We start from the raw sequence: 21,004 nt of genomic DNA, 5'->3' as shown, positions 1-21,004 counted from the left end.
TGACCTGACTGAATTGATCTTAGTACTGGTACACTCTTAAATATAAACTTTCCAAAAGGGGGTTTTCGCAGCAATTATATAAAAGAACCATTTTGTGAACAGTTCTTAAAATAACAATTTTTTCTTAGTGCGATAAATATATATATATATAAATAAAAGAACCATTTTCCAAATTAACCTTTTGTGGAATGGAAAGTTTCAAAGGATGTTAAATATTTGTCATGGAACCATAGACGCAACTAAAGATTAGTTCACTTTCAAATAAAAATGTCCTGAAAAATTGACTCACCCCATGTCATCCAAGATGTCCATGTCTTTCTTAAGTCGAATAAAGGTTTTTGAGGAAAACATTCCAGGATTTTTCTCCATATAATGGACTTCAATGGCAACCAACGGTTTGAAGGTTCAAATGTCCGTCTCAACGCAGCTTCAAAGGCTCGAAACAATCCCAGTCGAGAAATAAGGGTCTTATCTAGCGAAACGATCTGTCATTTTCTAAAAATAAATAAATAATTATGTACTTTTTAACCACAAATGCCCATCTTGTACTATCTGAGATGCGCCAAGGTCACGCGTGATGTAGTCGGAAGTACCGACCCAGTGTTTACAAGTTTGGAGTAGGACTGTTCAAAGTTATTGTACGTTTAATGACACGTATGTATATGCATTTGTGTCAGTTTATTGTTTTGTACTTGTCATATCCTGGATGTTTAACGATGTCACGCGTGACCTTTCCAACGTGATGATGCAATGCGTGGCGCATCTCAGAGATGGTACAAGACGGGCATTTGTGGTTAAAAAGTTTGACCGATAGAAAATGCGATCGTTTCGCTAGATAAGATCCTTATTTCTCGACTGGGATCGTGTTGAGCCTTTGAAGCTGCATTGAGAATGACATTTGGAACTTCAATCCGTTGGTTGCCATTGAAGTCATATTATAGTTATATGGATACTTTAAAAATCCATTAAAACCTTTAATTCTTTTCGACTGAAGAAAGAAAGAAATGGACATCTTGTATGACATGGGGGGTAAGGACATTTTCTGGAATTATTTTTTTGAAAGTGAACTACTCCTTAAGAACTTTTAGAAAATTTAGACCACATTGGAACAGCAACATTCCATTTGACATGTTTAAAAAAAACAGCCTGACCATTTAAAAGCTATGAGAGATTTTACTAGGAAGGAGTTCAACCACCTAAACCAGCTTAGACCAGCAAACCATCTACCCTAAGGTAGTTTTAGTTGAGTTTTCCATCAGGGAGACCATGCTTAAGGTTAATGTTACTGAATCTGGCATATACATACAAGTTACATGAAGCACAAATATTAGAAAAATCACATTTATTGCTGAAAGTGTTTGTTCACAGAGGACAGTGATGAGTTCAGACACCTCAGATCTTCACTGTCTTACCTCTGTGAAGTTTTCTTGTACTTCCTCCTGAAACAAAACAAACACCATGTTAAAAACCTGCATTTGGCTACTGTTCACAATAATATTTTAATCAATTCTGTAATAATAAACACACACGCATACACAAACACACACAATCTACATTTTAAACCCTGCTGTTTCTGTTAACAGGAAACGTTCTAAGAACTTTAGCTAAAGTTCTGGCAAAGTTTCCTCAAATTTTGAACAATTGTTCTTCCTGTGTGTTCGTTGAATGTTATCTGGTCTGAGAGCGTTCAAAAGTAACAATGTCAATGTTTGAAGAATGCTAAAATGGAATTTTGAATGTTCAGAAATAATGTTTTCATATTGGGAACATATTTAGAACTTATAACATATTTTTGAGGCTAAGATCACATTTGAATAGTGGTCTAATGCATTTATAAATGTATAACTGTAACATTCTGTAAAGATGAATATTAATATTCATGAGAAAACCTCGTTATATTATATACTTTTAAGATTACATAAAATGGTCTCCACATGCAAAGCACGCCCTTTCTGGTTTAAATAAATAAAATGGAAAAAATCTAATCTTTTCAGTTTTTGAGGCAAGCCATTAAACCTCTTAGCCTCCATTAAGAATCCAAGCATTTATGACTTACAGGCTGTTTAAAGCGCCACTTCTTCTGGTATGTATTTACGGTGTCCCTAACGGTCCATATATGTGTCTCCAAAAAGCCCATTAACAACACAAGGACGGTGAAGCAATTAGTCAGCGCACAGGAAAAACCTGAGCTGCCCAATCATTACTCATTCCTGCCATGAGCCACTATCACTGGTGCCTGAAATTGCTTTCATAAGAGAAGGAAACTCCTTCTTTTCTTTCTGAAGTCACCAAACACAATTATGAGTACTGCTTCACACCATTAAGAGGTTGTATGCACACAAGGGCACATGCATTGCCATGTCCACATACTGTACGCGCACACACCCATGACAGCTGTGCATGTTTGAGGCTTTCGGTGAGATTAAATGCTGATGCGGTCAGATTTACCCACTGCAGTAACCTTTAACATCCACATATATCTACATGCCCAAAACACTGCAAAACAGCTTAACAGCCGGTGAACTGGCCTGACGTCCTGTGATGGCCAACCATCCAAACCCAGTAAAGGGACTGGTGTCATTTTAGGCAAAAAGAGCACTTGTTTTGCCCTCTGTTAAACAGAACAGCAAAAGTGCTTATTCACAAATAAAACAAATTCAATTTGTGCACATGCATATACACCAGCTGTGATGTCAATTATGGGTCCCACTTTATATTAAGTGGCCCTAATACCTGTGAACTTACATGGTAACTACATGTGTACATAGTATGTAACTACAGTGTAAGTACACATTAGTACATAGTATCTACAACTGTATTATTAGTGTAACTACACGTATGTAACAACCCTCAGAATGGTATGTGTAAGTACAAATGTGTAACAGGACATTGGTAACAAATTTTTTTCACTTCAGTAAGTACACATGTGTAACAGGAATTATGTAACTACATTTTGTAACAACAATATGTAGCCTATTTGTTGTTCCACTTCCACATGCAGTTTTAGATACTGCAGTTACCAGTTGGAATACATGTATTTATGACTGGCAGGACTAATGTTGAATTACAACTAAAGTTTCACCTTGTGATACCAGTGTTACATGGTAACGGTAACACTTTACAATAAGGTTCATTAGTTAACATTAGTTAACTACATTAGTTAACATTAACTAATAATGAACTGCACTTATACAGCATTTATTCATCTTTGTTAATGTTAATTTCGACATTTACTAATACTTTATTAAAATCTTGTTAACATGAGTTAATGCACTGTGAACTAACATGAACAAACAATGAACAGCTTTATTCATATTAACTAACATTAACAAAGATTCATAAATACTGTAACAAATGTATTGTTCATGTTAGTTAATACATTAAATAATGTTTAATAAATGAACTTTATTGTAAAGTGTTACCAGGTAATTGTTTTGTACATCAGTGTCGTTACATGATAATTCCATAGGAACTGTCCACTTGTTGGAAATTAAATACATTTATACCCAAACTGGTAACTGCAGTATCTAAGACTGCATGTGGAATTGGATCAACAAATAGGCTACATATTGTTGTTACAAAATGTAGTTACATAATTCCTGTTACACATGTGTACTTACTAATGTGAAAAAAGTGTTGTTACCAATGTCCTGTTACACATTTGTACTTACACATACCATTACGTGGGTTGTTACATACGTGTAGTTACACTAATAATACAGTTGTAGATACTATGTACTAATGTGTACTTGACCTCTAGTTACATACTATGTACACATGTAGTTACCATGTAAGTTCACAGGTATTAGGGCCACTTAATATAAAGTGGGACCCAATTAGGTTATATGCACTTTGATGGTGCTTTTGGATGTTTTTTTTTTAGCTTGACAGCAACAGGTTACTTATCTGCGGTCATTGTAAGGAAAAGAACAGCTTTGATATTCAGCAAAACACATGTTTGAATTAACTATTTAAATTGATTGTGTATTACATTTTTAGGCGAACAATTCCTATATAATATATACATATGTAAAATGACTCTGAATGTTCAAGTGAAGTATATGATATTTAACAAGTAAAATAAGATGGGAGGGACATAATTTTGTCCATAAGGAATTGATTGGATCATGAAAAGTGTCTGACAGGTGGTTGGAGGGGAGGAGTTGAAATAGGACTACTTGTTTACGTCAGCAGAAAAGGAAATTCATTTTGGAACAAGTTCATATATTTGGATGAAAGATTATGAAGACAGACGGTTTCTTCTTTGGATTAACGCAAACTGATCAATAGGGCCAGAAACATGTTTAAGAAACTAAACAGGGCCAACTTGATTTCATGTTGAGAAACACACACACACACACTTCAAACATAACAGAAGAAAGTTACTATTCTACAGCATGAAGGGAGAAAAATGAGAGGAGATAAACAAGCCCTCAATCATCTCCTTCTTGCTTTCATTCGCTTTTTCTTTCTCCTCCTCTCACTCATCCTTTCTTCTTCACACATAGTGAGGAAATTGCATTTCATTTCCTGAGTTCTGGGACAATAAGAGACTTTTTCTCCAGTCTCCCAATAACAGCCAGAGAGAAAAACTGATTGACATCGAAAGAGATTCGTTTTTCTACAGATGATGGAGCTGTTTAATATATAAAATATATACGTCTCTGAAATGACCTCATTGAATAGTGAATAAAATCACAATAACTTTCATATGAACAGTGACTAATTTAAAGAATAATATTTGTGAATATACTTTCTTTCTTTTTTTTACATTTTTCTTCTAAAATCTGTCCAGAAAATTAAGTCATTTTACACTCCCAAAAAATGAGAGAATAAAAAAAGAGTTATATATTTTTTAATGTTTATTTTTTATTAATCATTATTTTATTGTTTAAAAGTATTTGTTCATCATGATAGAATTTGTTGTACTGCGTTTAATTTATGCTGATTTAAACAAAAAGTGTGATTTTTTTTTTTTTGTTGAACAACTAAATGTCATTAAAAACTTATGTCTCAAACAGTCCTAACGAAGCTTTAGGGGCTTTGTGCAGATTATAAATTATATTTTTTTCCTTTTGATTTTGGGGTGGAAAGTGACCTTGACATGTTTACATGTGATACAGCCTCTTGGTCGACACACACACACACACACACACATACTGTACACAAAAAAACACAAGAAAACCTGTTGAAAAAACTCATACTCACAGTCCACGCAGTCGGAGCCAGATTTTCTCGATCTGGTCGGGCTGTAAGTACTTGAGCGACGTGCTTTCAAACTCCTCGATCTCTCTGGTGGGAGACTCCATGATGTCAAGACAAGAAAAAAAAACTTAATCCCAGAGCCGGAGCATAGGAGAGCGATTCCCCTCTTCAGATGAGCTGTGGTCGGGACGCTGCAGTCATCAAGCCCCGTTCTTGCCTCCTCCTCCTCCTGTCCCTCGTGCTCCACGCCGGGTCTGAGCACAGGGAGAGTGTGACGGTACTGCAGTACGCTCGCTCTCTCTCTCTCTCTCTCTCTCTCTCTCTCTCTCTCTCTCTCTCTCTCTCTCTCACGCTCTCTCAAAAATACAGCGCAGTCCAGATTAACCCAGACTCCTGATTTCACGACACGAGTGTTGGCGAGAGGAGTTGAGCGTGACTAAAGCCTCCAGCGGGGATGACAGTATGATCAATAATGACAAACTGGGACTCTTCCCACAGGACAAATCACAAATGACATCTCTTTAATATCTCAATTGTTTCTCCTAGACAGGAATGAGATTAAACGGAGGCTTTTGTTTGAGTCTGCTGAGGGGGGAAAAAAAACATCTCACATGCGTCTCCAGAGTGCCAGAAGAGGTCTGAATGTGCTCATATTCGCAAAGATACCAATCAAATGTCAGACATCTTAATATGGACATTTCCCGAATTCTTCCAAGACTGAATGATCTGAGATATACTGTCTAGAACACATAAATGTATACACTCTTAAGTAAGCAAATGTCTCATTTGCTTCTAGTTTTACTTCTTTGTAATAACATCTGCTAAATTTGTTTTGAGGAAACATCTTGAGACAAGCTTACTTTTGACCTTCACACTAGAGCTTTTGGTTCATTTGCCTTCAGAGTTTAGTGTATTTGAGTACTGTGCAAGTCGTCGTTCTTGCATTAAAAAAATACAAATATATAGACGAAATGCAAAACAATGAACATGCACGTGTCTGCACTGCAGAGGCATTTTGAAAAACTCAATGGTTTTTAACTTGACAAAATATGCTAAAAATGTGGTACTTATGGTGTGAGATGCAAAAAAAAAAAAAAAAAAAAAAAAAAAAAATCAACGAAACACTTGAAAACGATTAAAAAAACAATTGTACGGGATTTGCTACTGCCAATACGTCCACAACACACTGCTGTGAGCAAGTAAGGCCTGCTGCAGATGTACAGATCTATACAGGTGGAGCTGGGGAAGGTGGAGGGTTTCTGAACAGCTGCTACTACAGACAATGCTGACCAGTGTTTGAAGGTTAAGCAGCGAGCTCATTGGCTACTGATACAGCAGGAACCAATCAGCTGTGCCCTATAGAAAATGATGGGATTGCAAGCAGATTGAAATAAGAACCAGAATCAGCCTGCGCCATCTAGAGTTTCATTATAGAACTTTTTTTTTTTTTTGAAGAAACATTGAGACAAACTTACCTAAATGCAACATAATTTAGACTTTCACACTAGAACTTTTGGTTTGTTTGCCATCAGAGTTTGCTTCATTTGACTGGTGTGAAATTTGTTTTTGTATTAAAAGAACAGGCCAACTGCACAAGAATGGACAGGCATGAACCGTTTTTAACTTGGGAGGACATCTTTAAAATGTGGTGCTTATGATGTGAGATGCTGATAAAACAACAAGACATGCTGCAACAGTCAACGATTTCCGTCTAGCATGTTTACTTAAAAAACAATTAGCAAAAAAATTATCAATTGTGCAAATGGATGCAAAAACACGCCCCTTGGCTATGAAATAGCAACGCAATAACATTTAGGCATCCTATTATGCTGGAGAGAGAAAAGACAGAGGAGGTGAGGAGGCAAAAGGGAAACAGAAAAGCAGTTAATGACACAAACTGTGACTGGGGAGATGAAGAGGCCAATCAGCCTGCAGCTGTAAAGCGGTGCATCAGTGGAGTGAGATTATATGCCACCCCTGTCAGATACGCATGAACACAAACATTCACACACTCTGAAGCACTCTATTCTCACATTCTGTTTACTAAATGACCCAATGATTGCTCAGTTTTTTCAGGACTCGCAGATGAAAAACAGATTTGTCATGACAATCAGGAGATAACTTGATAACAAACAAATTCATAAATTCTATAGAATATAGGAGCATTATCAATTCATTCTCTATACACTCTGAAAAATGCTGGGTTGTTTTAACCCAATTTTGGGTCAAATATGGACAAACCCAAACATTGGATCAAAAATGCTATTTAAAAATTTAACCCAATGGCTGGGTTTGTCCATATTTGACCCAAAATTGGGTTAAAACAACCCAGCATTTTTTAGAGTAGTAGCTGAGCTTTATGGAAGTTTAACATCTCAATTGGCTCTCCAAGAGAGCAGTAAGATTATGGAGAGCAAAACCAATCACAAATCGCACGGGTATATTTGTGGCAATAGCCAACAATACGGTAATGACACAGTATGGGTCAAAATTATCGATTTATCTTTTATGCCAAAAATCATTAGGATATTAAGTAAAGATCATATTCCATGAAGAGATTTAGTAAATTTCCGTAAATATATAAAACATTTATTTTTTGTGAGTGAATGCAGCACAATTGCAAACATAAATGGACAACTTTAAAGGCGATTTTCTCAAAGTTTCGATTTTTTTGGCACCCTCAGATTTCAGATTTTCAAATAGTTGTATCTCGGCCAAATAATGTCCTATCCTAAGAAACCAACCATGCAGCAATGGAAAGCTTATTTATTGAGCTTTCCGATTATGTATAAATCTCAATTTCAAAAATGTACCCATGTGACTGGTTTTGTGGTCCAGGGTCACAAATGGAGACTCTCACTTATTAGATTTAAACTTGTGGATCTTTTCTAAATTTTCACAAAAGATCTCAGTGTCTCAAACTGTGCTCAGATATACACTGTTCAAAAGTTTGGGAGTCAGTCAGTCAGTTTTTTTGTTTTGTTTTTGGCAGCAATGACATTTATAATTAGGGCTGTAACGATTAATCGCGATTAATCGAAATCCAACATAAAAGTTTGTGTTTACATAATATATGTGTGTGTATTGTGTATAATTATTTTGTATATATAAATACACACACATGCATGTATACATTTAATAAAAATGTGTTATTTATATATAAAATAGTTATATGTATATATAATATAAAAATATATATGCAGTATATAAATGCAAATATTTCTCAAATATATACATGCATGTGTGTGTATTTATATATACAAAATAATTATACACAATACACACACATATATTATGTAAACACAAACTTTTATTTTGGATTTCGATTAATCGCGATTAATCGTTACAGCCCTATTTATAATGTTACAAAATATTTCTAACAATATTTTGAACTTTGACAGATTTTTTCAGGATTTTTTTTTTATTAATACAGTTTCCACAAAAATAGTAAGTCGCACAGCTGTTTTAATATTGATAATAATAAGAAATGTCTCTTGAGCAGCAAATGAAGGATCATGTGACACTGAAGCCTGTAATGATGCTAAAAATTCATAATAATAAATCCAAATAAATGTTGCCTTGGTGAGTATAAGACTCTTTCAAAAGCATTAAAAAAAATCTTAATGACCCAAACCTTTTGAACTGTAATGAACAAAAGACATCACAATCTACATTTAAAAGCCCTAGGGCCAGATTTACTTACTGCTTGCTCCAGCGCAAACTCTTTTGGTGTTAAAAAACTGTCAGGATTTACTGAAGACACACAGTGAAAAATGAGCGCTGAAAAGGCATGGACAGAGTTATTTTTGCGGCTGACCTTATTGCATATGCATTTTTTGGAGTTTCCCTTTCAGACAAATTTATGGGAGGAGAATATTTAAATGAATCATGCAAGGTGATTTACTAAGGTTTGCTCTAGTCAATTTACTGGTATTTGCACCATAATTTACCACCAAAAAAAGCTTGCTAATGGTTTGCTAATTGGTAGATTGTGTCGGTCATTATGGAAATGATCCGGCTGAGTCTGTCTTCTTTAATTTGAGCGTCCTCAGTAGATCACGCGCTTAAATTTCCACTCCCATCGGCGCTTTTTTGGAATTGCGCTCTCATGCTAATTTGCCCTGAAAGTCACATTTCTTAAATTTATTTCAAACGAATCTTTTTAAACTGCTAATAACTTAAAAATTATAATAATGTACTTAGGGTTCATTGCTTGCAGCAACAGTTTAGCTTAAATGTTTATTGCAAAAGCATCCAGTACTCTATACAGTAAATGTTGTTTTTATTATAGCATATTCATCTGAATAAAAACATCAAACTCTAATAGAGTCGTAAAACCAAGCTGTGGTTTACTTACGTTGCCTTACACTGCTCTTTTGAAAAAAAACTATTGATTAAGTTTTTCCCTCTTTTTGTTTCTTGTGCTTTTGAATTTTCCATCTGCTTCACACAATGGGGCCATTACATAATGGAGTTTCCTGAACACCTCGAAAATCCAATAAGGCTGAGAGCAGGGCTGACCGGCCTGAGACTAATGCAGAGATCTAATTCCTCACGCTGGAAATGTTTTTTCTCCAGGGAGACATTCAGGGACAGCTGTGATTGAAAGGCGAGACACAGCAGCAGGTTAGTGCGGCAGATTTCCACAAAACATTCTGGTGTGTGACTGTGTGTTGCTAATATTCAGAACAAAATCAGTTTTGCAATAATGAGAATAATAATATAACTGTTATATTTAAGATATAAATCTTAATACAAAAAGTGTATCCGTTTATTAAAAGTAGTAGTTTTACAAACAGTAGAGAGAGAATTCTCAGAGAGAGTTCTGTGGAAAGTAGGCCTAAAATTATCCGATAACATTTCAGTTCATTTCAATGGGACATTTTAAGGTCACTTTGAGAGTTAAATGTCATGCGAGTAATCATCGCCGGATAATGTCATGACAACACTGATTGGCTGATGGGAAACCCTTCACTAGTGACTATCCTGATGTGAGTAGAAAGGGGAAAATAGGTCGATTTCAGACCTAGAGCCCTCCAAATAAGATCTGTCACTGGTAAAGCAGCTATAATATAATGAAATTCTCACATATAGGTATTATATATATTGCAAATATATATATATATATATATATATATATATATTCAGAAAATAGATAAAATATTAATACAATTAAATAACTAAAATCTAAGTAACTACATAAATAAATAAAATAACTGGGTGTGCAGTTCCTTGAAGGGGTGTTATAATGCCCTTTTCACAAGATGTAAAATAAATCTCTGAGTGTGTATGTGAAGTTTTAGCTCAAAATACCACACAGATAATTTTATATATAGCATGTTAAAATTGTCACTTTTTGAGGGTGAGCAAAAACGCACCGTTTGTGTCTGTTCCTTTAAATGCAAATGAGCTGCTGATCCTGACAAAGGGGGTGGAGCTTCAACAGCTTGTGTCCTTTTACCTCACACAGACATGCACTGAAAATTTCAAAAACCTTTAGCCTTTTATGTTCAAACCAGAGTCAGACAATGATGGAGAGACTCAAGAAGAAGTGACAACATGTAGAAGCAACAGGCCATTTCTGAATGGTTAATGAATTTATGTAGCTTATGTGTAGTTATCTTCTAGTCATTGATTAGTATATTCTGTCTTGATAATCTATAAATAAAGGGAGGAACCGGAGGAAAAGAGGGTTGGAGTCGGAGCAACTGAGGGCCGAGGTGGAGCCGTACAGACCTGTAGGGGTGGAGAGTTGGAGCACAGCAGAAAGCTCTCAAGTCCGTGGTGCAGGCTAGGCGACGTCCGACCGAGCTGGAGCAGGAGGATCGAGGGAGCCTGGCGGAGCAGTAAGTCTGATGGTCCATGGTTGAGTCAAGGAAGGAGCCAAGACAGAGGAGCCTGGACTACTGGGGCGGCAGTGGCTCAGTGGTTCATGTAGATTGTCTACAAACCGGAAGGTTGGTGGTTCAATCCCCGGTTCCACTTGACCAAGTGTCGAGGTGTCCATGAGCAAGACACCTAACCCCAGCTGCTCCCGACGAGCTGGATCGCCTTGCATGGCTGACACCGCCGTCGGTGTATGAATGAGTGAGTGAATGGGTGAATGTGAGGCAATATTGTAAAGCGCTTTGGTGGCCATTGGGTCTGTGAAAGCGCTATATAAATGCAGTCCATTTACCATTTACTGGCCGAGGTGGAGTGACGGGATCAGGGGCTGGAGGCAGAGCCAGGGGATTCCTTCGCCCAGGAGGAGGTGGATGCCAGAAGGCCAGACGTGGATCCACGCCACAGAGGGGAGGCAGAGGAGGGTTGGCAGAGAAACTAGATTAAATTTGAAGAGGAGGTGAAAGGCTGGGAGGGAATTCTGGGAACACAGGAGACTCTAAGCTGGGCGGGACCAGCAGGGGCACAGGAGAGTTCATCATGGGCGGGATCAGTCGGGGCAGGGTAATATCCTCTTTAAAGAATTCCTCAAAATTAGTTCCAGAAGCCAGCTTCTCCTAACCCTCCGTGGCGGTAGTGTGGGCGGGACTCCTTTCCATCCCCTCGAACTCCACAAGGACTCCTACGATGACGGACGATGTTGCTGGCTCACACACCTGCTCAGACATCTTGCGAAGCTCACGCTCCAGGGCGATGTCTTGCCTCGGCCTATTCTCCGGTGTGTGCTCGTGCGTCGCAGCAGGCTTCGTCTCCCTGTCTGCGGTGGGCTCGTGCAAATGATCCGTGCAGCAGGGAGATGGGAGGCTGGGATCTGGGTGTGGAGTGGGGCTCGTGATCTCCTCCTCAGCCAGGCAGATGGTAAGTGGTTCGATCCATTACATACCAGCACCCTCTCCACAAACACAGCGAAATTATTTTTATTATCCGTCCACTAGGAGACGTGCCTTGGACCGCTCACTAAGGGCAGATATTATAGATCTGCCTTAAAGGTGGATGATGATGAAATTGTTTTTTTTTTGTATTATTTTCATGTTATCACTGTGAAGCTGCTTTGATACAATCTGTATTGTAAAAAGCGCTATATAAATAAAGATGACTTGACTTGACTTGGCTATAGTAAAAAATGCAGAGTAAGCGGTCTGGGTATTGACTCAAGCAGGCCAGAAGAATCAAGTCCCGAGTGTGGTCCTCCAGTCTTATTTATATATTTATATTTATGTTCCCTGTAAACTATCTTTGGCTTTATTGATTCATCTATTTCTTAATTCAAAATATTTTCAGGGAATTTAGCTGTTAAAAGTATAACATTTAAAGCCACTTAAATGAACGAAAATACTCAAATTAAGAAATAGATTAGTCAATAAAGCCAAAGACAGTTTACAGGGAACATAAATATAAATATATATTTATGTTCCCTGTAAAAAAAATATAAATGTATATTTATGTTCCCTGTAAAATATATTTGGCTTTATTGATTAATCTATATTTCTTAATTCAAAATATTTTCGGGGAATTTAGCTGTTAAAAGTATAACATTTAAAGCCACTTAAATGAACGAAAATACTCGAAATAAAGATTTGTTCATTTTGATGAACGAGGTCGAACGGGAGTCAGTAAAATGATCCGAACTTCCCATCACTACAGTAAATAGTGTTTAATTCAACAATAATATCAAAACACAGGAAACAACCTCTTAACACTGTCAAGAGAAGACCAAGAACTGATTGAGTACTTTAACTCATTACTGCCTTTGTTTAGTTCTGGTATATTTATGAACAACAGGTTAGCTGAATAAAACTGACACAGACTAGATGGTCAAGAAGGAACAAACACAATGAAACAAAGCATACTGCTGACATAAACCTACCCATCAAAGAAAACTTTCAGCATTTTTACATTTTTAATAAAAAAAAGTTTAGAACTTTGTTTATTTAACGATTTGAATTACAAGGACATAGTCATGTCCTCATTATGTGCCTGAAACCTAAGGGTAGGTAATTCTGCCTGGAATTTGGTCTTGGGTGGAGAGAGAGAAACGCTAATATTTGAGTCGAGCGGCACTACAAATCACCATTTAAATAGTGAATTTAACTTAAACCGTCCTGTCCGTTTATCTCTCTCCCTGACACTCTCTCGGTTTTTGCCTTTAGGTGCTGCAGCTCTACCTATGTCTCCCTCCCTGCCGTTCATTCCTGATGATGATTTCTCTTTCAGAGGCCTTTCAATTACCTGATGCAGGAGATAATGCCAGGCCAAAGTCTCAAAGACACATCACCGCTGGCCTGCTTTCATCTATGGAGAAGCTCCCTGTGCTGCACATGCGAACAGTTCCCTCCGTCGACCCTGAGCTCTTCAAAGGTAATGTTTGAAGGCGATTGCTCTTTCTGCTGCCTCAACTCAGTTCTTTTATTTTAAGTGAGGTTTATTGTGTGTGTGTGTGTGTGTGTGTGTGTGTGTGTGTGTGTGTGTGTGTGTGTGTGTGTGTGTGTGTGTGTGTGTGTGTGTGTGTGTGTGTGTGTGGAGACTGAGAGCTTCTAACGTCAATGACGTCACCTACTGTGACCTATCGCATCATCACCATCAGACACATGAAACTTGACCAGGGGCATCTAAAAAAAAAAAAATCTGCCAAATCTAATCAGCTTTTCTCATGAATATTAATTAGCTGATGTCATGTTGTAATGTATTATTACTTAACACCATCTAGGTTACTAACTCACTTCGTTTTGGAACAGAGTTTCCAATTGAATTATATATTTGGACCAGACTGACAACCCAGATATGAATGCAACAAAAATAATGAGCACTAATGAGCAACATTAGACTGTTTCTTGCCCCTAAAGGAATGTTTTTTAGATGCTCACCACCAACAAGTGGTTCTTTAAACAGTTTTAAAAGTCTTTGGAGTTCAACAGAATCCAGCAGACATCACAGCCTACAAAGGTAAAAGTCTCTCAAATGTCACAGGTCATTCCCAGCAGCCCTGTTGACAGAGGAAAGGTCTCACAGGAGGACATTAGAAGGTCTCTCTCCAATGCACAACTCACATGAATGTGAAAACGCCAAACCAAGAGGAAAACCACAAACCATTTGTGGACTATCTGCGGCATATTGCACACACAAAAAAGACAAGAACTTTATCAAAAATATATACTGTGGCAGAGTAGGTTATGGATAGCATGAAGGTCTGAGATGCCAAATGAGTCCCAGGTGGGTTTAGAATGAGTCAGAGATCTGAAAAGTCTCATTGAGTTCCAGTGAATGATTTAAAGTTTGATATTTTCCAAATAGATTCCTGACATTTTGTCAGCACACACACACACACACACACACACACACACACACACACACACACACACACACACAGCTCATTTCAGGTTCTGATTTAAAGTGTTTATCTGTCCGACTGAAGAATGGTAACATTATTCTTTCAATCATCTGTCGGCATCTGATCCAGAGGCTTTAATGAGAGTTTAACAGTGTTAATATAACAGTAACCAATATTAAGAACATGCCATGTGACACGCTGAACAAATTGAGACATCTCGCCTGTAAATGTTACAAATCGCTTGTGTCACAGTACATGAGTCCGTGAAGCCATATTGTCAAAAGAGAATTAAGTGATCACTATTAAGAGCACACATGCTAATGAGGGCCGTCTGAAGGAGTGATTTTAGCATACTCATGCAACTGGTGCCAAAGTCGTTCTGAAGTGCTAAATGAGGGAAATTTGATTTGCCCATTTAATGACCAAAAATCTAATGAAAAATTTCACAACAGCAGGGCTAAATGGAAGGATTAACGTCCTCCTGGGGAAAATAATAATGTTTTACCTTTATCAGCTCAAACCAGATTTACCAAAATCTAAATTAAATAAATAAATCCATGGCAAAATAAATGACTAAATAAATAAATGGATATGAAGATCCAATTACGTGTGTGTGTGTGTGTGTGTGTGTGTGTGTGTGTGTGTGTGTGTGTGTGTGTGTGTGTGTGTGTGTGTGTGTGTGTGTGTGTGTGTGTGTGTGTGTGTGTGTGTGTGTGTGTGTGTGATTGATTGTGCTAATGCATAAACCCTGACACTGCCTGAGATCAATACGACAATTTCACATTGACTGTAATTTATCAATTATCTCCTGACAAGCTGACCTTGGCTGAAACAACTGTATTTTAAGTCATAAATCGAGTCAAATAGCTCTGGTTTTTAATTATTAGCCTAATTGGGATTATTTTGAGCTACTGTACTCTGATAAGACTGTAAACTAAACTATTTCTTTGAGAAACCCAATGCAACGCTCTCAGAATATTACACACAGCTCAGGTTCTCTGATGTGAGCCGTCACTGATCACAGATGACTGTATATGCTAATGAGGCCTTTCCTCTTGACCTCTTTATGACCTTCGGCATGAAGTGGCAAACTTCATATCCATCAATGGGTTGCTGCTTAAATCAATAAACTGGGATATTAGAGCTTTGATGAAGAGACCAGATCCGCAGTCCCAATCAGACCACCAGCTGCGTACAATATTACACTCTTTTATTATTTAAAAAAGGAACGAAATGGATGCAAAATCGAAGACACACTGACAATGATTTCCTACTTGCTACTCATTAAAATGTGCCATTTATTAGGGGGAAAGGACATTTTCATTTTTCAAAGCATTTAAAAAAAAATGGCTAATGGTGCAAGATGTGTCAGCAATATTTGTGGTCTGTTTTATTAAAACAGAAAGATCTGCAAATGCAACTTTCGTAACAGAAAGATCAGTGGATGCCACTTTCAAGACCAGAGTTGAAATTTCCCACTTCTGACCTCAAGAGAAGTTCATTTTCTTATGCAATTTCTTATGTCATGAACACAAAGTGCTTGATTTCCAAATGATGATTTTCGATGAGTTTGGATCAGGATGACTGATCTTTCCTGATTTTTCAAGTAAAATCTCTGACTTTGAGTGTCATTTAAGTCATTATTTTGAAGTAAGTAAAATTGTAGTTGTGTGGAAAACATACAAGCATATAGATGATCTCAATGCTAACACACATTAAAAAAGCTTTTCAGAATTTCAGATTGCATGGAAAAAGAACACTTAAAGGGATACTTCACGCTCTTGCTCTCACCACTAGTAGGGCTGGGCGATAAATCGATTGTATCGATTAACTCGAATGTGTAGTGTACGTGGAAACAACAATATCCAAGGGGAGGGGGGGAGGGGGGGAATTAACATAACGTACCTAATATTTAGCCAAAGGAATCGATATTGAATCAAGATCAGAATCAAATCACAAGAATTGAAATTGTGAAATTTGTGTCGAGCAATAATAAAAACAGTAGCATACCTGTCATTTGTGTTGTCACTAAACTTAATAAAATTCTGTTTAGTCACAAACTGTTTTGACAATATACTTATAATTGTGATGCAAGTTATTTATTTATTTATTTTTTAGGCCATATCGCCCAGCCCTAACCACTAGGTGAAAAAAAATGTCATGAGAGAATTGTCAAACAATTAAAAAATCACATTTCTCAATGCTAGATTGCAAACAATTTAGGTCTTTCACTATCTACTATATATAATATTGTGAAAAGATTCAGGGAATCCAGAGAAATCTGAGTACATGTAGGGCAAAGCTGGAAACTTCTGTTAAATGTGCATGACCTTTGAGCCCTCATGTGGCACGGCATGAGAACCCATCATGCTACTCTGTTAGATACAGCCACATGTGTTCGGGAACATTGGAAAACCGTTGTGACTTAAAGGATAATTCAGGTATTTAACACCTTGAGTCTATATTGTAGTTTGTTTGGGATGAACAAGAGTGGTGGACAACATTTTTTTGACAATGGTTCCTCTCTCGAGTTTTTGACTATAATAGAATTGGCCATGGACCCATTTAACATTGGAGTCAATGGGCATGTCCGAAAATGTCATTAAAACAGCCAATAATGTTCGTTTACAAAACTGTTAAACTCACAGAGTGGTTAGTGGTGTTCGTTGATGATTATAAACAATATATCGTCGCAATATATGATTCCAATCCGTTTATTTTGCTATAGTGGAACTATTTTTTCAGACACTTCACAACCGTGTAACTTCCGCTCAATATTTGAATCTGAAGCGTTAGCACACTCCCGACCACTTGATGGCGATAACCGATGTTTATGTCTCGCGGGACACTCACGGTCACAGTCGAGTTCAACTTCATATTGCACTGGTCAGTGGTCACGTCTTTCAATATTTTCAAGGTTTTGTTAGTTTATTTTTGCTTACTCTCCCGGAGCACAGTTGCTCTGCTCGCTAGCCTTATGAGAAACGGAAGCGAGCAAAAAGACTACATCGACCAAATGCAAACAGCCCCCTTTCCGTTTCCGGTAGCGCATTTATATTAACGAGCACTCAGTCCTTCAACAGAATTCAATGGGATTTTACAAAATGACGAATAAAACACGACAGAAACTGTATTTCGCAACACTTTTTTTTGTTTCTGGAACATCAACTAACATCACTAATCACTCGGTGAGTTGCACAGTTTTGAAAACTAATGTTAAAGGTTGTTTTAATGACATTTTCGGACATGCCCATTGACTCCAATGTTAAATGGGTCCATGGCCAATTCTTTTATAGTCAAAAACTCGAGAGAGGAACCATTGTCAAAAAAATGTTGTCCACCACTCTTGTTCATCCAAAACAAACTACAATATAGACTCAAGGTGTTAAATACCGGAATTATCCTTTAACACAGTCTGCGGTTGCATCAAGGAATGCAACTTAAATCTCTGTTACGCAAGTAAAAAACTATACATCCGTTCGAGAAGCTGCTGAGTTCTCCGGGCCCGAGCTCATCTCAGATAGTCCAGAACACAGTGAGAACATGTGCTGTGGTCAGAGGATTCCACATCTCAGCATGTTTTTGGGAAAATTGGACATCGACAGTCCAGAAGACGAGAGGGACAATCCAGACTTTCATCAGCGACATGTTCAAAAGCACACATCTGTCATGGTATGGGGGTGCATCCGTGCAAACGGCATGGGGGACTACCATTGACGTGGAGGCGTGTATTGGGATTGTACAGAGACATAAACTGCCATCAAGATGACATCTTTCCTGGGAAAACCATGGTTATTAGAGCAAGACAATGCCAGGCCTCATTCTGCACATGTAACAGCAGAGGGGTCGAAATCTGTCTCCTATTGAAAATGTATGGCCCATCATGAAAAGGAGAATCAGACATCTACGGCCACGGACTGTTGAGCAGCTGTCTTGTGTGAGGCAAGATTATGCAAAAATTCCACTTGCAAAACTTCAACAATTAGTATCCTCAATTCCCAAACAATTAAAATGTGTAATTAACAGGTGATGTGTGAAACATTGGTAAACATGCCTCTGTCCCATTTTTTTTTTTTTTATGGTTTATGGTTTATATTACAAAATACAATTAAAGGTATAGCGGAGGATTTTCTTTTTCCGGGTGGGTAGCCTATACTATTGGTCCACCTAAGTGTCAATCATTCTGGTGATATGTTTACGTAAGGCCGTTCACACGCTGGCGTAGAATTTTTTTCTGGAATTGGGGTTGTAAACAGTGTTAGTTAGAACAGATGTTGGATTTTACAATGTTCTTGTGTTTTGATATTGTATTCCTTCCAACTACTGTCTGAGTGATCATTTCTCAAAATTAGTAATTCACAGTACTAGGTGTTCTTTTCCAGAAACCGTGTTTTTATGATAAGATATGATATTTTAAAATGATTGCTTCGCTGTCTTTGTTCTAAAGGTGTCCAAACCACACCTCGACCTCGTATATCCATTTTCATCTTTGTCTGTTTGACCTTTTCTTACTACACCGAAACATAAGTTTAGGAACATAAGTTCCCTGCATATATATTTGCTCCACTTATTTTGCTCTTCACTTCTGTACTTCTCTTTTTATTCTTACTTCTTTTGTCTTACTTCTTTTGAGTCCTTCTTTCTTTATACTCAGATCTTCACAATCTTCATCTGTTAGATACAATACTTTAGACTTTATTATAAACTATTGAATAAGATAGATCTGGTTTTTGTTTAAACCATTACTTAATCGATTTGATGTCTTTATAAGTTTACATTTTTACTTAATCAATTTGTTATTCCTTATTCAAATTAGATTTTTGACATAATCATTGCTTGCCTGCCTGGATCTCAATGCATCAAATATATTTAATTGTACCAATTTAGCATGTTAAATTGACAGCTTTGCTTATTATGCGATAAATCACATTTAACTAACGCCCGGTCTGTTTTATCCATGTGTGCAGTTCTTTTCTTCCATTTCAGGGTATTGTAATATCGACAGGAGTCAGACATGTGCTTGATAACGAGTCCAAGCAATATTTCTTTTATCAATTTAACCTCCGATACCGCAACAGGTTATGCTAACAATGCCGCTAATGAGCATAACTACATTCTGACAACAGGCTCAGGAACAAACACGCCATTAATAACAATCATTTTAAGGGCGGCAACTCTCGGTTGGAGTTCGTCATAATGAATACTTCATGAAAATAATCAAATGCCACTCACACTAATGAGTAAATATAAGCAGAGTCATTAGACAAGTTATTTAATACATGTTAAAATCAATGAGGGCTATTTCTTATGATATGACATTTCATTTAAAGTGTTTTGTCAGCAGACATATTGTATGATAAAGACTTTATGGAGCCGCGTTATGCTTTTTTGCACTCATGCATGCATTTTTTGCACGTTTAAAGGATAAAATTGCAATTAATTTCAGACCCACATTCTCTCATTTCACTCTCTTATGCTAATACTGTGTCTTCATTGTTTCCAGACTGATCCTCTCCAAATGTTCCTTAAAAAAAAAAAAAAACTATATTGTGATTCGTCACATGACATGTCAGTCAGCACCTCGACCCCCCTCCCCAACAAGAAGCAATAAGCATACCCAATCTCAAAAACACACATTTCTTTCACACTCAAAGACATCTTTCTTCTCTAGTGGTGCACTACAAACAGGGCTTTCAGTGACATGCAACACCTGCCTTCATTAATTATCCCAACACAAATCAAATTGCTCATTAGTGTGCTAAGCCTTACCACTCATGCTCTATCTTGGCAAAACCCCAAAATACAACTTTTTGGATTGTCTCAGCAGAGTCAAACAGGCAGAAGGCAAGAGTTTAAAAGTTATATCGATATTTAAACTTCAGTGATCCATCAACTAAGTAAGATTTTCAATATTTCATTTGACCGTCAATGCTTTAGTTTGTTCAAACAGTGTCCATTGAGAACAGTTTTTCTATTCTATTTAATTCTATTTAATGGCACTGTTTGAACAAACTAAAGCATTGACGGTCAAATTAAATGGTCTGACTGCACTCTTTGAACCATAGTAGACACGCTGACATGGTTTGATTACTTAGTTGGGTTTGATTCTATCCACCTTATTTTGCAATGCGGAAGTAAGCTACTTTCTGTGAATGTGCGAGACTTCAGTTTCATTAGCCGCTACAGTTGTCAGGGTCTTATTTTGAGTTTGGTGACAGAATCCTGACACTCATGTTGTTTGTCTTGTCCTTGAGTGAGCGTAAGGCTTTGGGGTTGTTCTCTAGCCTGGTCCTACTAGAGTCTCGTACATTTCATTTTGAACAGGGTGTCTGGCCTCTCTCCATTGACAAGCGTTAACTTCCTTTAAGGCGGATACTCTGTTGAAGTTTAAAACTATTGGATCTGCTCAGAGCCACTCTGGATCTGCCATAACCAATCGCTAACGTTTGGTCATGATAAAACTTCAACTCAAACTAGTGCACAACCTCAACGTCATCGTTCTCAGCCATTCCCTCTGTTCGCTGATTG

General features: G+C 37.4%; 1 protein-coding gene across 4 annotated transcripts in view; it reads right to left on the bottom strand.

Annotated features, from left to right (window-relative positions):
- pde1cb (phosphodiesterase 1C, calmodulin-dependent b) overlaps nucleotides 1-21,004 on the bottom strand; it is a 141,658-nt gene that overhangs the window by 95,273 nt on the left and 25,381 nt on the right. The window contains exons 1-2 of one of the 4 annotated variants that reach the window (XM_079612781.1): nucleotides 5,209-5,524; nucleotides 1,413-1,439 (exon numbers count right to left, since the gene is read on the bottom strand). The exons of 2 other annotated variants lie outside the window; for them this stretch is intronic. In XM_079612781.1, coding sequence (XP_079468907.1) covers nucleotides 1,413-1,439; nucleotides 5,209-5,309 — 128 coding nt within the window. In that variant the 5' untranslated portion in view covers nucleotides 5,310-5,524. Of the gene's footprint in view, nucleotides 1-1,412; nucleotides 1,440-5,208; nucleotides 5,525-21,004 lie in introns of those variants that run through there. One more of the 4 variants, XM_079612782.1, reaches the window with a different exon arrangement.

Source organism: Phoxinus phoxinus (assembly GCF_949152265.1).
Source record: "Phoxinus phoxinus genome assembly, chromosome: 5".
Taxonomy (NCBI): Eukaryota; Metazoa; Chordata; class Actinopteri; order Cypriniformes; family Leuciscidae; genus Phoxinus; species Phoxinus phoxinus.
Note: the sequence above shows the minus strand (reverse complement) of the source record. Positions and strands in the feature narration are given on the sequence as shown.